The 24,991-nt window shown below is 41.5% G+C and overlaps 1 protein-coding gene across 2 annotated transcripts in view; it reads right to left on the bottom strand.

The window, feature by feature from the left end:
- Positions 1-24,991, bottom strand: part of LOC133657447 (inositol polyphosphate-5-phosphatase A-like) — a 441,346-nt gene that overhangs the window by 18,684 nt on the left and 397,671 nt on the right. For both annotated transcript variants that reach the window (XM_062058790.1, XM_062058791.1), the window contains exon 13: positions 95-206. In XM_062058790.1, coding sequence (XP_061914774.1) covers positions 95-206 — 112 coding nt within the window. The remainder of the gene's footprint in view (positions 1-94; positions 207-24,991) is intronic.

A 24,991-nucleotide genomic window follows, 5' to 3' on the forward strand; every position in this document is an offset into this window, starting at 1 on the left:
TAGTAGATTCGGCCCTATAACTATGCAATATTGTACATGTAAAGGCATCTGAATTTAAATGAAAAATATGGCATAAACACCATATGAAGCTCACCTTTAAAACCATGTCTCTGGCAGATGAAGACATGAGGATTCGGTCACACCAGGCGGGGCATCTGGTGTTCATGTACTGCTTCCCCTGATTGCTGTCTTCACTGTACGGGTAACTGAGGGGACACACAAGCCAAACACAATGAATACCGTCATTTTCAGACTTTAGGTGCACTTCAAATTATTTAAGTTTTTCAAAAATGCCTTTTAATCACGTGCGCCTTTAACACTTATATAAGAGACACGGGTTGACTGCAGGTTGACTGACGCCTGTTCAATAAATGATGAACATGACACCAAAACTTTAATGTTTCATTGAAAACTTTAGGACATTACACACGGCGCTCAAATATCTGTCAAAATGTTTCAATAAGACCTTAGTAAGCTCAGAAGCCGCACTGCTTGATGGATTGTCGGAGTATTACGGCTACCGTGCTTCAACATACGAGTACTACTTTGGTGTGTGTATAAGGACTAGGGTTGCAAAGGGGTGGAAATTTACCACGGGAAGTTAAGCTCGGGAAGTCTGGAAATTTTGACCATTTTTTGATTATTCAATGTTGGACACTGTCCATCTTATTCTGTAGAATAAGATGGGAAGCTTATAAAACACTAATGTAATGCCACACACAGATATAAATAGTCAGCTAAACAATTGGAGTAGTCTTTAAAAATATTTAACTGATGGACAAATGAATAGAAATAGGCTAGATGAATAAATGAACACTCAATCAGCATCACGTCAACACGTCTTCCTATGAGGAAGCAGTGCCTGGGGAATCTGTGGTGGGCTCTCCTATTTCTGGGGCTGAGGTTGCTGAGGTAGTTAAAAAGCTCCTCTGTGGCAAGGCCCCGGGGGTGGATGAGATCCGCCCGGAGTTCCTTAAGGCTCTGGATGCTGTGGGGCTGTCTTGGTTGACAAGACTCTGCAGCATCGCGTGGACATCGGGGGCGGTACCTCTGGATTGGCAGACCGGGGTGGTGGTTCCTCTCTTTAAGAAGGGGAACCGGAGGGTGTGTTCTAACTATCGTGGGATCACACTCCTCAGCCTTCCCGGTAAGGTCTATTCAGGTGTGCTGGAGAGGAGGCTACGCCGGATAGTCGAACCTCGGATTCAGGAGGAACAGTGTGGTTTTCGTCCTGGTCGTGGAACTGTGGACCAGCTCTATACTCTCGGCAGGGTCCTTGAGGGTGCATGGGAGTTTGCCCAACCAGTCTACATGTGTTTTGTGGACTTGGAGAAGGCATTCGACCGTGTCCCTCGGGAAGTACTGTGGGGAGTGCTCAGAGAGTATGGGGTATCGGACTGTCTGATTGTGGCGGTCCGCTCCCTGTATGATCAGTGCCAGAGTTTGGTCCGCATTGCCGGCAGTAAGTCGGACACGTTTCCAGTGAGGGTTGGACTCCGCCAAAGCTGCCCTTTGTCACCGATTCTGTTCATAACTTTTATGGACAGAATTTCTAGGCGCAGTCAAGGCGTTGAGGGGATCCGGTTTGGTGGCTGCAGGATTAGGTCTCTGCTTTTTGCAGATGATGTGGTCCTGATGGCTTCATCTGGCCAGGATCTTCAGCTCTCGCTGGATTGGATCGCAGCTGAGTGTGAAGCGACTGGGATGAGAATCAGCACCTCCAAGTCCGAATCCATGGTTCTCGCCCGGAAAAGGATGGAGTGCCATCTCCGGGTTGCGGAGGAGACCCTGCCCCAAGTGGAGGAGTTCAAGTACCTCGGAGTCTTGTTCAAGAGTGAGGGAAGAGTGGATCGTGAGATTGACAGGCGGATCGGTGCGGCGTATTCAGTAATGCGGACGCTGTATCGATCCGTTGTGGTGAAGAAGGAGCTGAGCCGGAAGGCAAAGCTCTCAATTTACCGGTCGATCTACGTTCCGATCCTCATCTATGGTCATGAGCTTTGGGTTATGACCGAAAGGACAAGATCACGGGTACAAGCGGCCGAAATGAGTTTTCTCCGCCGGGTGGCGGGGCTCTCCCTTAGAGATAGGGTGAGAAGCTCTGCCATCCGGGGGGAGCTCAAAGTAAAGCCGCTGCTCCTCCACATCGAGAGGAGCCAGATGAGGTGGTTCGGGCATCTGGTCAGGATGCCACCCAAACGCCTCCCTAGGGAGGTGTTTAGGGCACGTCCGACCGGTAGGAGGCCACAGGGAAGACCAAGGAGACGTTGGGAAGACTATGTCTCCCGGCTGGCCTGGGAACGCCTCGGGATCCCCCGGGAGGAGCTGGACGAAGTGGCTGGGGAGAGGGAAGTCTGGGCTTCCCTGCTTAAGCTGCTGCCCCCGCGACCCGACCTCGGATAAGCGGAAGAAGATGGATGGATGGATCAATCAGCATGCTAAATCAAACTATAACCTACAGAATGGCTAGCAGAACAGAAGGCAGAGGAAACTACGCATTTTGATTTAATATTTGCTAGTTGAACTTTACAGATCACAAAAAAGGTAAATTGGGATCGCTAACGTTGTTAGCATAAATGAATGGGATTTAACATAGAGAAAATTAGCATCACGGCTCACGGAGAAATATTTTCGGTTCATTATGAGACTGTGGTGGTACATAAACCTAGCTAGCTAGAGATATTGGGCCCAAAATCATTTAACAAGTACAGGAACAGCTAGCTAGCTAGAGTGGAAGTCTGCTGGAGTAGTCTTGCTTATGGTTGTCCATCGATGCGATGATGACCATCTTCTTTTATTTGTGAGTCTGCTGATGTTTGAACAGTCCGATCCTGGATCCACAGATGCGGTTACAGACCGGGCATGTGAAGGAGGTGCTGGGGGGACCAGGGGTGGCTTGGCGAGCATGCCTCTTCGCACGCTTTGCTGCACGGTGTTGTGTGCGCTGTTCCTCTATATAATCCACTCCCTGTGAGGAGTGGGAGCGCCAGAGGTCTCGGCAGGAAGCAAGTTCCTCCAGTGAAGAGGGGTTGATCTGGCATCTCTTCAGTGTGGTCTTCATTTGGTCTTTGAACCGCTTCTTCTGCCCACCAGCACTGCGTTGGCCAAGGTGTAACTGACCATAGAGGATTCTGCGTGGGAGTCTATGGCTGGGCATTTGGATGACATGCCCCAACCACCTGAGTTGATGTTGGGTCATGATGGACTCCACGCTGCAGCTGCCTGCCCTCTCCAGCACTTCTGTGTGCGGCACTCTGTCCTTCCATGTGATGCCAAGGATCTTCTGCAGACATCTTACATGGAAGGTCTCCAGGCTTCTCAGATGGCGGCTGTAGAGAGTCCATGCCTCACATCCGTACAGTAATGCAGTGATGCATACTGCTCTGTAGACCAGCACTTTGGTGTGGAGTTTGAGGTTGCTATTCTGAAAAACCCTTCTCCTTAGACGACCAAAAGATGCTGATGCTTGCTTGAGGCGGTTCTGGATCTCGTCATCCATTGAGCAGGTGTCAGACATTATGCTCCCCAGGTATTTGAAGGTGGGCACCGTGAGCAGCTGTTGCCCTGCTGCTGTGAGGGTTATTGTGGGGTATTGTGGGAGGTCAGCACTGGACTGACAGAGTACCTCTGTCTTCTGGGTGTTGATCGTCAGTCCCATTCTGGTATATGCAGTTACAGCTGCCGAGAGGATGTTTTGCAGAGCCTGTGGTGTATGGGCAACCAGGGCACAGTCATCGGGGTATTGCAGTTCAATGATGGTTTCTGAGGTCAGCTTGGTAGTTGCCTGTAGCCTCCTGATGTTAAACAGGTTACCATCAAGCCTGAAGTCTATGGTAACTCCAGCCTGCTCCTCCATCTCCCTACGTAGCAGTGTTGTGACACAGACGAGGAAGATGTTGAAGAGAACTGGAGCCAGCACACAGCCCTGCTTCACTCCAGTTTTCACACCAAAGGCCTCTGAGCTGTGTCTTCCAACTACCACTCGGGCCATCATCCCAGAATGGAACTGTGCAAGGATGGTGAGAAACTTGGGTGGACACCCAAATCTCTTCAGGACTTGCCACAGTAGGTCCCTGTTCACTGTGTCAAATGCCTTTGAAAGGTCGACAAAGGCAATGAACAAGTCCTTGTGCTGCTCCCGGCATTTCTCTTGGAGCTGACGTGTCACAAAGATCATGTCAACTGTCCCCCTGTCCTTCCGAAAACCCCACTGCGACTCTGGGGTGACCCGTTCTGATATTGCGGGGATGAGTCTGCGGAGCATGACTTTGGTAAGGACCTTTCCAGCAATGGCCAACAGAGAGATACCCCTACTATTGGAGCAGATGGATTTGTCTCCTTTGTTCTTGTAGATGGTCACAATGTTGGCATCTTTCCACTGTTGCGGGACACACTCTCGTCTCCACACCTCTGAAAAGTAGAGATACAGTGTCCGTGTACAGAGGTAGCCTCCTTCCTTGAGAAGTTCAGCCGGGATGCTGTCAGGTCCAGGGGATTTATTGTTTTTCAGGGTTTGACTGCATGCAGGATTTCTTTGAAGGTTGGGGGGAGGTTGAGATCTGGCAAGCTAGGATGTTCAGGGAGCTCTGCAAGGACAGTTGGGTCCACTGGGGTGGGCTGGTTGAGCACGGTGTTAAAATGCTCAGCCCACCGCTCCACTATCATAGCCTGATCCTTGATTAAAGATGTTCCATCAGCAGATCTAACAGGTGCCAGGGAGCAGTTTCTGGGGCCGTAGATGGTTTTCACTGCATCATAGAAACTGTGCATATCGTTTCTATCAGCGTGAGACTGGATTTCATTGGCCTTTGAGATCCACCACTCATCTTGCAGTTTTCTGAGAGTTGTTTGGGCCTCAGAACGAAGGGCTTGCCATTGCTTTTTATGGAATTGGGATTGTGGGTTGTTCAGGGTGGCTCTGTGTGCCTTGTGCATTCTGTACAGGAGGGTGGAGATCTCTCCAGCATTCTGGTCAAACCAGTCTTGGTGTTTCTTGGTTTTAAAACCAATGGCTTGGGCTGCAGTGTCAAAGAGGATGGTGGATAGAGAGGTCCACTTCTCATCCATCCCAGACACTGAGGTGATCAGCGGCTCAATGTCTGCCAGCTTCTCAGCTAGGGAGCGACGGAAGTTGTCACGGGTGTCGCTGCTGGAGAGTCTGGCACAGTTGAGTGTTTTCCTCTTTGGTGCACCGCGACGTGTTAGGGGCCGAACGTGCATTCTGACCTTTGTCAGAATCATGCGGTGGTCGGTCCAGCAGTCTGCCCCTCGCATAGCTCTTGTAATGAGCACGTCCTTGAGGTCAGCCTTCCTCACGATCGCATAGTCGATCAGGTGCCAGTGTTTGGACCTGGGATGCATCCAGGATGCCTTATATTTGTTCTTTTGTTGGAAGATGGTGTTTGTGATGGTAAGATCGTGTTCCGCACAGAGACTAAGGAGTCTCATGCCATTGGGGTTGACTTTTCCAATGCCGTGGGCTCCGATCACACCATTCCAGTTTTGCGTGTTCTTTCCGACTCTTGCATTGAAATCACCAAGCAACATGATTTTGTCACTCCTCGGGATGTGACTGAGGATGTCATCGAGTGCCTGGTAGAAGCAGTCCTTCTCTTCATCATTGGATGGCAGAGTTGGTGCATAGGCACTTACCAAAGTGACATGTCTGCATTTTGCAAGGGGGATGCGAAGAGTCATGAGCCTTTCACTGACACCCACTGGTGATTCTGTGAGCTTGAGCAGAAGGCTGTTCTTGATTGCAAAACCAACTCCGTGAAGGTGTGGTCCGCCCATGGGGTATCCTTTCCAAAAGAACGTATAACCCTCTCCTACTTCATTGAGTGAGCCTTCCTCGAGGAATCGGGTCTCACTGAGTGCTGCCACATCCACATTGTAGTGCTTTAGCTCGCTGGCAACAAGTGCAGTTCTGCGCTGTGGTCTGTCCGGACTGGCATCCAGGAGTGTCCTTATGTTCCATGCTGCAATTCTAAATGGTAAAATCTTTGTATTTCGACCGCGTAATGGAATGTCCCGACAGGTGCGGTTTCCTGCCCGGTACTGTCTTGAGTGGGCAATCTTTAGGCCACCTTTTCTAGGCCTTTCCCCAATTGGGGTGAGCAGAGTGGTCCCTAAATAGGGGCTGCTCAGACGCACAGGAGTCTGCCGGAAACAGCTGCCACTCAATCCCCGCTGCTAACGACCGTTGTCCTGTGCCGCTGACGTGCAGAGTTCCAGCTAAGAGCTTCCAGCTCATTCAAACCTGCCCCCGTTACTGGACGCTCCATCGCCGTCAGACTTTTGAGGTCGGAGACTCAGGTAAAGAAGATACCTGCGCAATGATGGTTTTTAGAGTGGCATGAGGGGTGCGCTTTTCCCAACGCCACTACCTTGATTGTAAGAAGATCGTTCCAGTGGCAAGGGAGACCCTAGACGACCGGCATCTTCTTACAACTGCAGGAAGCTGCCGGAATCCAGGTTTTTGGGAAACCGCCTCAAAGCTTGCCGCCACCAGCTTGCTTTTCTGTCAGGGTGTGCTCCCTTAGCCTTCGTCCACTTTTACAGCCATTGTGGTGCTTCTCACTGCTACCATCTTCTGCCTGTTCTACCGTTGAGGTCTTCGGGATCACTCTTAGTCTGGACTCTACCCTTCGACCTGTTCGGCATGGGTAACCCTGCCAGGAGTACAAGACTCCAGCCGACATAGCTCTAGAGGTCATGGAGACGCGCAAAGTGCCCCACCACGATAAGGTGGTGATCCCGTCGGGACACAGGGCCCAAAATCATTTAACAAGTACAGGAAGAGCTAGCTAGCTAGAGTGGAAGTCTGCTGGAGTAGTCTACAGTCATACAGTAACAAGCAATTACACCGCTATTAAACTTAAATACCATAAATCAAATATATTTACCCCAGTAATATCATCAAAACTTACCTGACTGGATGAAGTCTTTGGGCTCAAATACTAGTGTGGCCTGTAGTGTGTAGCATGCTGGGAATTATCTGTGCATGTGATGGAAGAATGTACTGCACATGTGATGGAGGAATGCACAGTAAAGGGTTGAAATTCAACTGAATTTGCATTAAATCAGGTTGTTTTAGCTAATAATCATGCTGCAAGATTTAGCATGTTGCATTCAATGTTTATTCCCATTAATTCCCATTATTTCCCATATAGTCCTGTTAATTCCCATGGAAAGTTTCCAACTTTGAATATTCCCGGAATTTTGCAACCCTAATAAGGACCTCAAAATGGCACCTATTAGGAGACATAATAACTGGCGTTTTGTTTCACAATATTATGCAAAACCAACTTTTCTTACCTATCATTAACTGCTGTTGTGTATTTGGGATCTGCATAGGTGCCAAAAATTTGCACGCGTCCGCTATTGTAGACTGCGCCATAGTAAAAAAACCAAAAAACAACTACAAATGACAAAACAATCAATACCACGCTTTTGTGCTAGGTGAAGGTAATCCGTACAATACACACACCCAATAGGTGAAAACAGTTTTTACTTTGATTAAACTGTATTACATTGTTCGAATTAGGGGGTACATACACCTTTTTTTAACTTCCAATACGATACCCATATTGGAGTCTTTAATCCTGGCTGAAACTGATATTGACCCCGTACGATATCAGCACAAATCATAAACCGTATATATTTAATATTTTGTAGTGTGCAATGTTAGAAAATTCTTCATTAAGTGAAATTACTCAAACTGACAACACTATTATCCCTTTGAGGCATTTGTGATTAAGGGCTAAATAAACTTTGATTGATTATTAACCATCTGGAATGGACTTATGGTGTCTGAAAGTTAAAGTGTAGTACACATTTTTTTATTTTTTTTCCACGGACATGATTGATTCTGTATACTTTCTAATATGCTTTTACCTTGGACACTTTGTATCTGTAAGTAATATGCAGCTATAATATTTGGATACTTGTTTATAATAACACGTGTTTTAGAGTGCAATCTTGTTTATTTAAGGCACTGCTTTTCAATTATTTTCTGTTAACCCGCCAGGAAAAAGAAAACATTTGGCTTCCCCCTACTCTTTGCCGTGACAATAAATAGTATCATTTGTCTATAAAACTGTAAGTACACCTCTGCATAAAATTGTATCCTTATTAATATGAAAGAAAATAAATAAGAAAGCCATATAGGTCAACTTACAACAAATATAACTTTATTAACATTGTTTTTTTTAGTCTGTAACAGAAAATATTTGAAATGCATCAATTTACCAACAATTTTCAAAATAATTCCTTATTAACCTCCCCACCCATTATTATGTGTGTCTAGCTTGTATTCTATTGTGTGCTTAACTGTTGTGTAGCTGCAATCTCCTACTAGCATGTAGCCTACCATGTTTACCTTTGGTAAAAGTGCTGCAGGACAGATTGTATTCTGAAAGTTTGTACCGTTTGTGCACATTTATTAAGTATTGGTGTACTTAAGTATTGGCCCAGTTTGGATGTTGATGGGGGAGAAGACAGCACAAAGGCATGGTATTTGCGATCATGTGTGTATAAAAGACAATGACGTACGGCCAGGTGTGCAGCCTTAGTTGTATCGTAACAGAGGACAGGACGGGAAATGGCAGTGATAGTGTTTCTAATAGAATTGAATGTGACGGCAGGAAAGAAAGACAGAATGTGATAGCATGAATGCACTGCCTCCATTCAGTCTCGGACGTCAACAATAACATCAACTGAGACTCAGTCAATCATTATCATGCATCATTGTAATATATTTTGATTAGAGTAGCTGCTATACGGAATAAATAAAATAAATTCTGCTATGCAAAATAAGTGGCTGTTGGCTGTGTTAAGCAAGTGGTTGCTATAGACAAGGTTTATAATTGACATGTCCTGATCCCGAACATGGCATTGAATCGGGGGCTGATATTGGCCTTTTTTAATTGATCGGCGATCAGCTGATGAGCTGCCGAGCCGAGCTGATCTTTACCGCAGCTGTGTTCCACATGAAAGATTACTTTGTTAGAGATGCACGCCCAGGGAGATACAATTACATTTCCATATTCCTTGTTACGCACATGTAGGGGTTGCATGAATTCCAGAAGTGTGAGTGGCTTGCCAGAACACTGTCTCAAATTTGAGCACAAGCTGCAACCAGCGCTTCATCTAATGGATTAGATTTATATAGCACTTTTCTTTCAACCAGATACTCACAGCGCTCACATTCACACATTGGCGGTGGTAAGCTACATTTGTAGCCACACCTGCCCTGGGGTAGACTGACGGAAGCGTGGCTGCCAATTTGCGCCTACGGCCCCACTTCCGACCACCTATCATTCATTCACCAGTGTGTGCGGCACTGGGGGCAAGGGTGAAGTGTCTTGCCCAAGGACACAACAGCAGTGATTTGTCACAGTGCAAAGGTGCTTCTAAGGTACTAAAACTCATCACTATGGTGGAAGAGAGTTAGTGGGCGGCCGAGGGTGGAGTCGGCTCTCTTGGTTGCTTTGTTGGGTCTGCTCCTGTCTCTGGCCATTTTCCCCCCACCCCAGCAGACGATGGCGTGGAACACAGCAGAGGCTACTACAGTGTGTGTGGGTGTTGAAATTATGTTTTTTGTTTGGTTGCTTGTCTATGCATGGTGCAATCGTGTGTGTGCAATATATATTATTGGTGAAATATTTTTTGTTGTTTTATTTTTGCAGCTGTATGTAGAAATGGCTGGTTGCATCAGCTCTGCTCTTTTAATGTCTTTAATGTCCTTTGTGTTCTTTGATGTTTGATGTTTCCCTCTTACACACATGTTTATGTGTGCTATGACTATGAGTTGTTTTTTTCCTTGGCTTCAGTCTGGACCCCCTCTTCAGGGGCGCAGGCTTAGACTGAAAAGCGTTTACCTGTTTCTCACCTTTTTTGTAAGGGGCACCAGAAGTTGGCAGACCAGTCAGCGATTCTGTTCTGTCTCCCTGTAATGTTTGTCTGCTCTTGAATGGGATTATGCTGGAAATCTTAATTTCCCATCGGGGATTAATAAAGTGATTCTGATTCTGAGCACTGATGGTACTTTACATGAAAGTGCTGGTGTGTAGGTGTCGTGATCTGTGTGTTGGTGAACAGCCAATAGTTGTTTTTTTTCATTGATGCACACATGTTAAAAGTGCAATTTCAATGTTGATGATGTGCATTTTTAGAAATAAATAATTAACGTTATGGAAAATAAAAAATCGGTGTTTATTTTAACTATTTTCCATAAAATATCTATTGAGGATATCAAGTGTGTTTTATACGATTACTCAATGAATCAAACAAACTAATAAATGAACTAGTCGATGATTAAAAGATAGCTCTAGCACAGGGGTGTCCAAACTTTTTCCACTGAGGGCCGCACACAGAAAAATTAAAGCATGCGGGGGCCATTTTGATTTTTTTCTTTTTCAAACCATAACAAAATATATGGATTTTAATTTTTTAAAATCTTTTTAGTGCTCCCGGGGACCATAAAGGGTCTAAGTCATTAAAATGTTAAAAACAAGTCAAATTATTATTATTTTTTTATATTAAACAATTACAGTAAATCTCTACAGTATATCAACTTCAGGTTGATATAAAGTTAAAAAACCCAAAAAGGTTTTATGCTTTTTCTGTCAAAGACAACTTTGTTTTTTATAATAAAACTGAAATATGCAGTATTTCCTCCAATGCCCAAAACATTCAGAAAGCAATGTTTGATGTGAAGTAATTCGAGTCTTAAAAAGATCAATAATGCAGGACACCATTGATTTTAATTAATTATTATTTTTGAGTAACCACAGTGAAAAGATAAATCAAATCCCATTAAATGTATTTGGGATCCAAAAGGTGCCCCACCATATACGGCGGTATAGCTCGGTTGGTAGAGCGGCCGTGCCAGCAACTTCAGGGTTGCCACCCACACTGGTCTAAATGTAACTTAGATATTGGGTTTCACAATGTAAAGCGCTTTAAGTCACTTGAGAAAAGCGCTATATAAATATAATTCACTTCCCTTCACTCATAAAGTGATACATTTTTATATTTTTTTTTTACTTTCAACACTTAAGTTACGAGATCAACTTCAGATATATCTGTCAATTTTACGTTTGAACTATTATTTTGTTTATTTATGCTCTTTTGTCAAAGAAAACAATGTTTTTGTATGGCAACCACACAAAATATGCAATATTTTCCACATAAAACATTTTAAAGTGAAATATTTGAAATAATTGGAGCCTTGAAAAGGTCAATAATTCATTATAAATTTTTTTTAATTTTTTTTAGCAATGGCAAAAAAAGAAAATTAAAGATAGACAAAAGAAAAAAAACAGCCTGCATGGCAGCTTTGTGTCAACATTGCAAATTTGTGTAGTTAGATTTCACCTCATTCCACTTTTTTAATGTTTTTTTATTTATTTTTGCAATAGCATTTCCAGAATGTGTGGCGGGCCGGTAAACCATTAGCTGCGGGCCGCAAATGGCCCTCGGGCCGCACTTTGCACACCCTTGCTCTAGCCCAACTCTGGAGGTTAATGCACACTCTTTGGGCTTGTGGAGGCGGATCTCCGGTCCTGTGGCGAACACAGGTGTGTATGAGGTGTATTATACTTGCATGTTGGAATATGACATGTGCTGCTTCTCGACTGCTCAAACAAAGACATCCAGAAAACCACATCAGCGCTAGTAATGCACATTTATAAATACTCATACTGATTAAAATAATCCTTATTAGAATTAGCATGAATGCATTTTAACTGCCACATCTTATATACAAAATACTAGAAATATGAATGAATGGAATGGCAGAGGGTTGAAAAATACGAGCAATCAGATCATCTGCTTTATGTCACAAAGAGATGAAAGTATTTTCCAGAAAACAACAGGAGGTGCATTAGATTGACTAGTCATCTGAGTAATCTCTGGAATCAACACATACAAACAGCTTAATCAAAGCAATATTTCTCTGCCAACTGCGCAGGTTGTGAGAGTGTTTGGTGGAAGAAGAGAAAAGGAGGGGCAGAATCACAGCAAGAATGAGAGCAATTTAGGCGGCGCAGGCCAGGGGGACGACTCAGTAGCCGATATGTACCACGACATCCTTACACAGTCATCAAAAACAGATTATGTGCGCCGGCAAATGGCCAATAGAGAAAGCATGCGTCTTGGAACAGCAGGGAATGATCACTTGATTTAAGCAACGGCAGGAGCGGCGCCGGGCGAGCTGATAAAAGATTTACATTGGTGAGAATTCAATTTGCCCATTCGGCTCATCAGGCTGCTTCAGATTTACACCCCACCAATCCAATTTGTTTGCAGGCGCTCATCAGGGTGGAAGGGAAGGCTTACACACTGTAATACCAATCCAATTTGCTCCTTCAGTAGCATGTGTGCTAACTGTAGCAGAACAAAAAACCTAGCAGTTTTCTTACAATGAAAAAAAAAATACCCTTGTGGTTTGAAATAGACCTCCCACTTCTCCAGATATCCCAAAAGAAACTGTGGCTATATCAATTAAATTGTTCTATATCAACATTACAAAAATAACTGCAGGCTAGTATGTGTTACTTATAGTGGTTTAAGAGAACTGATTCACCAAAAATGTCTATTTGTCCCAATTAAAAGTTTAACTTTGTGACAATTATCGTTTGGAGAACCTATCACAGCTGTCTCGCACAAATGCCCGTCACACGTGCACATTCAATAAAGAGGTATTTAAGAACGGAAAGATGAAAAAAATGATGCTATGGTTTCTACAGCGCATCCGAAAAATATTCACAGCGCTTAATTTTTTCCATATTTTGTAATGTTAAAGCCTTATTTCAAAATGGAATAAATTCATTGTTGTTCTCAAATTTATGCAGACAAAGCCTCATTATAACCTTATTATAATATCATCTATGTTGCTGCTTCTTGATCTTAGCGCCGCTTTCGATACCGTCGATCATAATATTTTATTAGAGCGTATCAAAACACGTATTGGTATGTCAGACTTAGCCTTGTCTTGGTTTAACTCTTATCTTACTGACAGGATGCAGTGCGTCTCCCATAACAATGTGACCTCGGACTATGTCAAGGTAACGTGCGGAGTTCCCCAGGGTTCGGTTCTTGGCCCTGCACTCTTTAGTATTTACATGCTGCCGCTGGGTGACATCATACGCAAGTACGGTGTTAGCTTTCACTGTTATGCTGATGACACCCAACTCTACATGCCCCTAAAGCTGACCAACACGCCGGACTGTAGTCAGCTGGAGGCGTGTCTTAATGAAATTAAACAATGGATGTCCGCTAACTTTTTGCAACTCAACGCTAAGAAAACGGAAATGCTGATTATCGGTCCTGCTAGACACCAACATCTATTTAATAATACCACCTTAACATTTGACAACCAAACAATTAAACAAGGAGACTCGGTAAAGAATCTGGGTATTATCTTCGACCCAACTCTCTCGTTTGAGTCACACATTAAGAGTGTTACTAAAACGGCCTTCTTTCATCTCCGTAATATCGCTAAAATTCGTTCCATCTTGTCCACTAGCGACGCTGAGATCATTATTCATGCGTTCGTTACGTCTCGTCTCGATTACTGTAACGTATTATTTTCGGGCCTCCCTATGTCTAGCATTAAAAGATTACAGTTGGTACAAAATGCGGCTGCAAGGCTTTTGACAAAAACAAGAAAGTTTGATCATATTACGCCTATACTGGCTCACTTGCACTGGCTTCCTGTGCACTTAAGATGCGACTTTAAGGTTTTACTACTTACGTATAAAATATTACACGGTTTAGCTCCAGCCTATCTCGCCGATTGTATTGTACCATATGTCCCGACAAGAAATCTGCGTTCAAAGAACTCCGGCTTATTAGTGATTCCCAGAGCCAAAAAAAAGTCTGCGGGCTATAGAGCGTTTTCTATTCGGGCTCCAGTACTCTGGAATGCCCTCCCGGTAACAGTTAGAGATGCTACCTCAGTAGAAGCATTTAAGTCCCATCTTAAAACTCATTTGTATAATCTAGCCTTTAAATAGACCCCCCCTTTTTTAGACCAGTTGATCTGCCGTTTCTTTTCTTCTCTCCTCTTCTCCCCTGTCCCTTGCGAGGGGGAGTTGCATAGGTCCGGTGGCCATGGATGAAGTGCTGGCTGTCCAGAGCCGGGACCCCGGGTGGACCACTAGCCTGTGCATCGGTTGGGGACATCTCTGCGCTGCTGACCCGTCTCCGCTCGGGATGGTTTCCTGTTGGCCCCGCTGTGGACTGGACTCCCGCTGATGTGTTGGATCCACTGTGGACTGGACTTTCACAATATTATGTCAGACCCACTCGACATCCGTTGCTTTCGGTCTCCCCTAGAGGGGGGGGGGTTACCCACATATGCGGTCCTCTCCAAGGTTTCTCATAGTCATTCACCGACGTCCCACTGGGGTGAGTTTTTCCTTGCCCGTATGTGGGCTCTGTACCGAGGATGTCGTTGTGGCTTGTACAGCCCTTTGAGACACTTGTGATTTAGGGCTATATAAATAAACATTGATTGATTGATTGATTGATAACAATGTGAAAAAGTTATATATTTTTTTAAATTGCAAATTTATAAAAAAAAATCACATGTACATAAGTATTCACAGCCTTTGTTAAACATTTTGCCGTTGCACCTTTGGCAGCAATTACAGCCTCAAGTCTTTTTGAATACGATGCCACAAGCTTGGCACACCTATCTTTGGGCAGTTTCGCAGCACCTCTCAAGCTCCATCGGGATGGATGAGAAGTGTTGGTTTTCATCCAGGATGTCTCTGTACACAATATATATATATATATATATATATATATATATATATATATATATATATATATATATATATATATATATATATATATATATATATATATATTAGGGGTGTGGGAAAAAATCGATTCAAATTCAAATCGCGATTCTCACGTTGTACGATTCAGTATCGATTCTCATTTTTCCAAAATCGATTTTTTTTTTTTTTTTAATTAATCAATCCAACAAAATAATACAAAGCAATACCATAACAATGCAATCCAATTCCAAAACCAAACCCGAGCCAGCAACACTCAGAACAGCAATAATTGCAGCAATTGAGAGGACACACAAACACGACACAGAACAAACCAAAAGTAGTGAAACAAAAATGAATATTATCAACAACAGTATCAATATTAGTAACAATTTCAACATAGCAGTGATTAAAAATCCCTCATTGACATAATCATTAGACATTTATAAAACAAAAGAAACAAAAAAAGAACAATAGTGTCACAGTGGCTTACACTTGCATCACATCTCATAAGCTTGACAACACACTGTGTCCAATATTTTCACAAAGATAAAATAAGTCATATTTTTGGTTCATTTAATAGTTAAAACAAATTTACATTATTGCAATCAGTTGATAAAACATTGTCCTTTACAATTATTAAAGCTTTTTACCAAAATCTACTACTCTGCTTGCATGTCAGCAGACTGGGGTAGATCCTGCTGAAATCCTAAGTATTGAATGAATAGAGAATTGTTTTGAATCTGAAAAATATAGTTTTTGAATCGAGAATCGCGTTGAATCGGAAAAAATCGATTTATAATCGAATCTTGACCCCAAGAATCGATATTGAATCGAATCGTGGGACACCCAAAGATTCGCAGCCCTAATATATATATATATATATATATATATATATATATATATATTTAAAAAAAAAAAAAGTATTTATTTATTTATTTATTTTATTTATTAAATCAGACTAGCCAAGTACTAATAAAGGCAATTCAATCACTATCCTCTTGAGTGTCTCTTTTTTTCCCCTATAAGTTGTTAAACTTGTGATGTCCCGACTCTTTACACCATTCTCTACTAGGATGTAAAATCACTTTTTCCGCAACAAAACTACTTATATCTCGCATTTCACTGTTGAATATTCTGTTTTACTCCAGAAAGAGACAAGCTCCCTGCTGTCTTTGTAGCACAAACAGACAAATCGATCAGGAGCAATCAGTGCATCGAAATTTGATGATGTTTTTCAACGTCAGCGCCCATGTTCGCTCGCTTTGTGTCTGTTTTGCCGTGATCGTAACTGAATTAAAGCAGCAATAATGAGTAACTTTGAAGAAATAATTTAGGTTTTTGGCTTAGTTTTTACACTGGACACCCTTCCTGCAGCCATGGCCAGGAATCAAAACTATGCCTTCTGCCATGCAAAAGTGTGCATGCACCGTTACAGGACCAAATATTTTGTTTAGATAAAAGGCTCCAGCACCCCCCGCAACTCCGAGAGGGACAAGTGGTAGAAAATGGAGTGATGGAAAAAAACAACCCCAAAATAGATTCAGCCATTCAGCCCTAGTTATTATATGTTAATACCTTTTGACCTACAGTATAAATAGCACATAAGAAAGTTAATGCATCACTGCTTCTTCCAACAGTGTACGTTGAGTACCTAGAAAATTGTTATATAAAACGATAGGTATTATTATTGATGTTGAATTTATGTTTTGGTCAGGGTGTGTCTTGTTTAAGTTTTATACTCATACTTTATTTGATTATATGCCCTAACTGTAGTTTTACATTTGACACTATTTTTGCTTTCAAAATATTAATAATTAATATATCACATGTACATAATAGTCCCTTTTTACAAATAAATCCCAGTATACAAGAAGAATTTAAAAAAGAAAATATGGGTAAATGTGTCATTACGGTATTCTCTCTGTCCAAGGATACCGCAATATCAACTAGAAAAGAATGATCATAGACAACCACAACGTAACCCACAAAGTTATTTCTAATACACTGGTATCTCGGGTTTCATTAGTAATCAGTTCCAAAATGTCCCACAAGAAACTAATCGTATGGAAACAGAAGCAATTGTTTCCCCATAAAAAATAAGATAAATCAATTTAAACTGTTACAAACACACACAATTTTAACACAATTTGATGGACAATATTAGTAGTTTCATATGCAGAAAACAATGCAAAATAGATATAAATGTTCAATGCGATCTTTATTGAATTTGTACTCAATAAAAAGAAAAAGTTGTGGGGTACACAATTCTGCAGAATGAAACGTTGGCAAACAGACTAATTAATTACACGCAATGTTTGGCCATACAAGATAACTAGATAACTAGAGCACAATGTTGGCTACAATTTTCGTCATTAACCGAATCGTGCGAAAAGTACCATTGTACTGCATATGTTTATGTACAATTACTACAGAACACCATTAGGCTGGAATAATAAATTGTCCAACATTAAGACACATTGATTTGAAGACACAATTACCGTATTTTTCGGATTATAAATCACAGTTCTTTTCATAGTTTTTCCGTGGGTGCAACATATACTCCGGAGCGACTTATGTGTGAAATTATTAACACATTACCGTAAAATATCAAATAATATTATTTATCTCATTCGCGTAAGAGACGAAGCAAATGTCAGCAATCGTAACACACACGTCAACCAATAACAATTCGGTGGGGGCGGGTCACGGCAGAAGTGCATTGTGGGTCATGGGATGCAAACTGCTACTGTGTTCGTAGCTATTAAAATGGAACATTTCAACATTGGCAGTAACTTATAAAAACTGAGAAGGGCTGAATAAAAATGGCACCGAAAAGGAAATCATATACTGTGGATTACAAGCTGGACGTAGTGAAATATGCAGCAGAAAACGGCGATCGAGCAGCAGAAAGAAAGGGAGCAGCGCATACGAGGAGCGACAACGAGGAAGAAGATTTCATCGGATTTAGCGATCAGGAGTGACAGATTGTTTGGTAAACGTACACTACCGTTCAAAAGTCACCCAAACAATTTTGTGGAATAGCCTTCATTTCTAAGAACAAGAATAGACTGTCGAGTTTCAGATGAAAGTTCTCTTTTTCTGGCCATTTTGAGCATTTAATTGACCCCACAAATGTGATGCTCCAGAAACTCAATCGAGCTAAACTGTTTTCAGATGTGTGAACATGATTGCACAAGGGTTTTCTAATCATCAATTAGCCTTCTGAGCCAATGGGACGGCGTGGCGAAGTTGGTAGAGTGGCTGTGCCAGCAATCGGAGTGTTGCTGGTTACTGGGGTTCAATTCCCACATTCTACCTTCCTAGTCACGTCCGTTGTGTCCTTGGGCAAGACGCTTCACCCTTTGCCTCTGATGGCTGCTGGTTAGCGCCTTGCATGGCAGCTCCCGCCATCAGTGTGTGAATGTGTGTGTGAATGGGTAAATGTGGAAATACTGTCAAAGCGCTTTGAGTACCTTGAAGGTAGAAAAGCGCTATACAAGTATAACCCATTTATCATTTATCATTTAATGAGCAAACACATTGTACCATTAGAACACTGGAGTGATAGTTTCTGGAAATGGGCCTCTATACACCTATGTAGATATTGCACCAAAAACCATTTGCAGCTAGAATAGTCATTTACCACATTAGCAATGTATAGAGTGTATTTCTTTAAAGTTAAGACTAGTTTAAAGTTATCTTCATTGAAAAGTACAGTGCTTTTCCTTCAAAAATAAGGACATTTCAATGTGACCCCAAACTTTTGAACGGTAGTGTATAGCATGTTCTATATGTTATAGTTGCTTTTTATTTTTATTCTATTGTAATATTTTTCTATTTTGTCTCCATTTATACCCCCATTATTTACTTTTTACAATTTTGTACACTGCTGCTGGAATTTAAATTTTCCTGAGGGAACTCTCCTGAAGGAATCAATAAAGTACTATCTATCTATCTATCTATCTATCTATCTATCTATCTATCTATCTATCTATCTATCTATCTATCTATCTATCTATCTATCTATCTATCTATCTATCTATCTATCTATCTATCTATCTATCTATCTATCTAGTTATTTGAATGACTCTTACCATAATATGTTACGTTAACGTAACAGGCACGTTCTCAGTTGGTTATTTATGCGTCATACAACGTACACTTATTCAGCCTGTTGTTCACTATTCTTTATTTATTTTAAATTGCCTTTCAAATGTCTATTCTTGGTGTTGGATTTTATCAAATAAATTTCCCCCAAAACTGCGACTTATACTCGAGTGCGACATATATATGCTTTTTTCCTTCTTTATTATGCATTTTCGGCTGGTGCGACGTATACTCCGGAGCGATTTATAATCTGAAAAATACGGTACATTATTAAATTGTTTTAAAACACATTTATCAAATGAATAATGTTCATGTGTGGTATTAATTGTAATAAACATGAAATAAAGATTTATTAAATGTTACCTTATGTAGGGATAGGCTAAGAATTCGGTAGTATTAAATGCACTGACCAAAGTTTGGCAGTACTACTGAGTACCGATTCACGCAAAATCAAACAGTGTTATTTTTCGATACCTTTGTTGCACATGGCGTCACATCCAGTTGCATAATTGGCACTTGGCCGAGAAACAAGCAGTCAAGCACACAGAACAGACTCAGCCGGAATGCCTTTAGCTAATGTTACAATTCACCATGACAACAGAGAAAGAAGAAGGCGCTCAAAAGTAAAGGTAGGCTCCACTTTTCAACATGCGCAAACTCGATGCTAATCCATATTGAATTTGCCATAGACATGCTACAAATCAGCATTGGCAATTTGACATTTTGATTTCAAATAATTTCATTCAATTCATTTCCAAAAATTTGGTAATAAAAATTACAACTATGATGCATGTTACAATCAAACAGCTGGTGTGTATTAAGTGGTTAGAGTGTCCGCCCTGAGATCGGTAGGTTGGAGTTCAAATCCCAGACGAGTCATACCAAAGACTATAAAAATGGGACCCATAACCTCCCTGCTTGGCACTCAGCAACAAAGGGTTGGAGTTGGGGGTTAAATCACCAAAATGATTCCCGGGCGCGGCGCCGCTGCTGCCCACTGCTCCCCAAGGGGATGGGACAAATGCAGAGGACAAATTTCACCACATCTAGTGTGTGTGTGACAATCATTGGTACTTTAAACGTTAATTTAAAATACAATACTTACAGTATAAATACTTTGTAGGTCCCAACAAAAGTAAAACACTTGGCACATTCAGCTTAATGGCAAAGACTGGCAATACATCGTCGTCTATACACTACTGTCATCTAATGTCTTGGAATTGCAATTGCGTGCAAGTCTACTATGTAATACAGTGCAGTACAGTTCTTGCAATGAGACACAGAAGTGTAAGAAAACAAGATAACAATAGGACAGCACAGTTCAGTGTTAAAACATGTAGATTCAATAACACATTTGAACACACAGAAAAGTACTGGAAATTGGTACTGTAGAGCAGTGGTCCCCAACCTTTTTGTACTTGCGGACCGGTCAATGCTTGAAAATGTGTCCCACTGACCAGGGGGGGGGGGAGTAGTAAAAAAATATATATATATATATATATTTTTTTGTCATAAAGAAATACAATCATGTGTGCTTACGGACTGGATCCCTGCAGACTGTATTGATTTATATTGATATATAATGTATATATTGTGTTTTGTATGTTGATTAAATTAAAAGAAAAAAAACAAAACATTTTTTTTTTTTTTTTATTTCTTGTGCGGCCCGGTGGTTGGGGACCACTGCTGTAGAGTACCAATTTTCTTCGGTACCAAGGTACCGTAGAATTCGTACCGTAGCGATTCAAATGTGAAAGGTACCCATCCCTAACCTTAGGTGAGGATGGGTAGTGCACATCTGTGTGTGGGGTTAAAGCAGGGGCACAAACAGGGTGAACACACGCATGCACACGCACACAGCCCCCCCACCAGGTGAACAAACAGACCTGCAGAGTGATGCTCAAAGAAGTGCCCTGCCTCCAATTAGCATTAATAGCACTTAAACTATGGGGTAAATGCATGGGGGTTTTGGTATGCTAATCAAAAGGCTAAAGAAGTGATCTGGGGATAAAAGAGAGGCTGAAGAATAGGATGAGTAAACCAGATAGAAAGGGAGGGAGGCAGAAGAGAGGGGCTAAAGAGGGATCAGACAGAAAGAGGCTTGAGGAAGATGGAAAAGAGCAAAATCTTCAAAGGGTTAGAGGAGCTGCTTGACTTCAGGGTGGCCTGAAAGCCACCTGCTTCCTGAAGGACAGACCCCAGCCTAACAGTGAACAATCGTCCTATCAGGGCGTGAGAGCAACTCTCTTATGGCTTTATTGACCAACAAGCCGGAGGTCACTTTGGTGTTAAAGGAGATTGGAAGAAAATGAAGTTTTCCTCCTCACTTCCTCCGGACAATAAACTTCTACCAGATAGCCCATTAACAACAAAACGTAGCCATTTTTCATGACAGTCCGCAGTAAAAGTTGATTAAAAACACTCTACAATGGCAATTAAAGGGCCATTCCGTGCACCTGTGTGTGCATGTATAGGTAAGGCCCCATGTCTGTACCGCACCCTTCATTGGTTCCGAGGGAGATAACAAGCCTTAATGCAACAGCAAACAGTTGAATGGCGTGTTATGGCTGGAGTGATTAATGTGTCTGATTAGCGGGTTCACAAATTTATCACAGTTGGTAAACGGTCTGAGAGGGCGTGCGGGCTGGAAGCCATCCGTCCTATCAGACCCCTATTGCGCACACAAAGACTAATTACACCAATTAAAGGGCCAAACTGACTAACATCTGAACCTGTTTCAAAGAGCTGATGCAAGCTGTACACACAGGGTGACATACTTTGTGAAATGCAGACCCAGTGATAGTGTGTTTTACAATATTAATACAACATAGTTAAAGTCATTAGAATAATTCTACCTTGACGAAAATAATTCTTAGTTCTGTTGACACCGTCAGAGAGCTTACAGACATGTTCTTCAGTCACAGTCCTATGCTCTGTACATCTAACCCACCACAGTCAACTATGGTCAAGATAATAATTTTCTAGTCATTTATGACACCCTTGAATATACCAGAATAATAAACTCATTTGTAGAACATATTTTATCGAGTACATATCTCGATTTGCTGATTCGTTTGTTTGCCCATTTTTTGTGCCATTGAGCCATCATCTCAGATGATGCATGAGGGTAAGGTACCACATCGAGAGCGTGTACAGCCCATCAAGAGCTCACTCATTCACGGTTGGTTTGGAGCTTAGTGTTTGATTTTACTGCAGACACATTACTCACATTTACTTCTGCCTGTTTGTTTTCAGACAGTGAAAGCGACCTAGAGTGTGTGTATGGTAAAGAGAGAGGGTCTTCATTCACAAGCAGCTCAGTTTGGGGGCTTTTAGAATGATATCAGATCCCAGTGGGGAACTATTAAAGTTTATTTTAATACAATACAGCGCTACCTCAACGTACAAGGTCAATTGGTTCTTCGACCGAGCTTATAACTCAAAATACTCAAATCAGCCCGCCCTTTGAAATGGATTGAAATTGTCATGACTTGTCACTTCGGGTCATTTCCGAGATTTGAGGTCTATTTCTGCTTCAGCGATCCTTCCTTTGTTTACTTTCTAGTTTCTCAAGTGCTAATTAATCTCACCTGCCTCTGATTAGCGATCGGGAGGCTCACCTGCTTCTGATCAAGAGTATTATAGACCTGTGTCAGCCTGCCTTCCTTGCAAGTACATTGTTTGTTACTGGTGACAATAACGTTTGGTGCCTGCCTGTGCTAACGTTAGCGGTTTTCCTTGTTTGCTGACGCTACTACATTTGCTTTGTTTTCATACTATACAAGGCACCTTGAGATTTGTGTATGCTTTCCTTCGGCACACTGCTTTTGTATTTTTTTGCTTTGAGTCTAAGTTCTAAATAAGCATTCTTACCTGCACAATGTTTCTGCTGATTCTTGTGTCATTTTGCATCCTGAGAAACGCGACCAACGCAAAGATATGACCGAATTGTTACAGAAATCGGTTTAATCAGTGCTTGGCCCTCTAAAACCACGCCAATTTTAACATGTAACAAGTCTTTTAAAAAGAAAAACTAACTTTTAGATAAGAAGTATTGCTTGAAAATCAATTTGATCTAATGTACTACAAACAGTACTACATCAAGCTGCTTCTTTGTCATGTAACAATAGGAACTACCGTATTTTTCGGACTATAAGTCGCAGTTTTTTTCATAGTTTGGCCGTGGGTGCGACTTATACACAGGAGCGACTTATGTGTGAAATTATTAACACATTACAATAAAATATCAAATAATATTATTTAGCTCATTCACGTAAGAGACTAGACGTATAAGATTTCATCGGATTTAGCGATTAGGAGTGACAGATTGTTTGGTAAACGTATAGCATGTTCTATATGTTATAGTTATTTGAATGACTCTTACTATAATATGTTACGTTAACATACCAGGCACGTTCTCAGTTGGTTATCTATGCGTCATATAACGTACATACACTTGTTCACTATTCTTTATTTATTTTAAATTGCCTTTCAAATGTCTATTCTTTGTGTTGGGTTTTATCAAATAAATTTCCCCCAAAAATGCGACTTATACTCCAGTGTGACTTATATATGTTTTTTTCCTTCTTTATTATGCATTTTCGGCCGGTGCGACTTATACTCCGGAGCGACTTATACTCCGAAAAATACGGTAATAAATTGTTGTCAGACGTCTTTGAATGACCTTTGAGAGTTGATAGCAACATGACATGTATGTCACATTATAATTTATTTTGGACATTCAAAACACTTCCTTTTGGTCTACATAACATGTAATGGTGGTTCTTGGGTCAACATTTTGCAAAGATTATGTTTTACAGACCATATTCAGGCCGCTTTCTGACCGTCTCTTTGGAATGTGCTGTTTTGTGTGCGGTCTTATTTACGTGCCTCCACTTTGACAGCATCTTCTCCTCGTTCGCCACGTTGTAGTTTTGAGCGCTTCCATATGGATATAAGTTAGAACTATACGCTACTATGTATTAGAAATGGCAACAGAAGAAGATATATGCGTATGTACGAGCCAGTCTGCCCCACAACAAGAGGAAGGAGAAAAAGAAGGAGCTTATTGACTACAAAGTCGGACTATAATGGCGGACTGGCGCAAAGCTCGTTGGGTAAATTTTTACCATATATGGTGATATCCGCTGATGTGAAATGTCACACATTGTCACAGGACAGAGCAAATTGTCTTTTGGAGGAAGGTAGGCAAGATTGTTTATAAATATCTCTGCAATGCCTCCACATTTTGATTTCAAATTTTCTGGACTCCTGGGAATCCCAAATACACAAAAGCAGGTACCGATAGTAAGAAATTCTACTGTTAAATAAACACGCTCAGGGGCTGAGAGCAATGCACATATTAATACCTCATAGTCCCTGTTTGTAGCGTGCAATAAGAAATGCCATGCTCAACAGATACTGATTGGCAAACATGTCTGTCACTCAAATGGCGGTGACAGCGGAGGAATAATAACAAAAAATCCCAGCTTCAAGCGTCCTCTGCGCACGACAAATCTATGCCACGCACAAAATCAAATAAAAAAAATAAGCGCATAACAATTTTCGACACACGGACACGACAGATAAAACAGTTTTCGTCATCATTGTTCAAATATTGTAACGTCTGTCGAGACGCTTTGAGGACATGAATTCCATCCATCACTTTACTGAGCAAAACTCTTTATTGTCGGCCATAAACACATCACCAAAACATTAGTAAAAAAAATTATATCTAGCAAAAGTGGTCATTTTCTGCAGTACAAACCAGACCAAAAGCAACTTTGTTATATCAACAGCAGCCGCTCGCTCTTTCTCACTTGTGCCAACACATGCACATATGGCACTTAGCCAGTGATGCATTTACAGCCACACAAAAAGTCGGACAACTCCAAAGTGTCATTCCAGGTCGTTACACTATGATTTACCAATCAAATGTGTGCTTATTCTGGTGTCATTTATTAGGAATCTTAATTTATAAATATTAATCATGAAATGCTGTTAGTATATTAAATAGATACTAATAAAAATATATTTTTTACAAATAGGAAGTTGCAGGAATGTACACATGATCCCCTGCTTACATCTAATTG

Source organism: Entelurus aequoreus, linkage group LG09 (assembly GCF_033978785.1).
Source record: "Entelurus aequoreus isolate RoL-2023_Sb linkage group LG09, RoL_Eaeq_v1.1, whole genome shotgun sequence".
NCBI classification, from domain to species: domain Eukaryota; kingdom Metazoa; phylum Chordata; class Actinopteri; order Syngnathiformes; family Syngnathidae; genus Entelurus; species Entelurus aequoreus.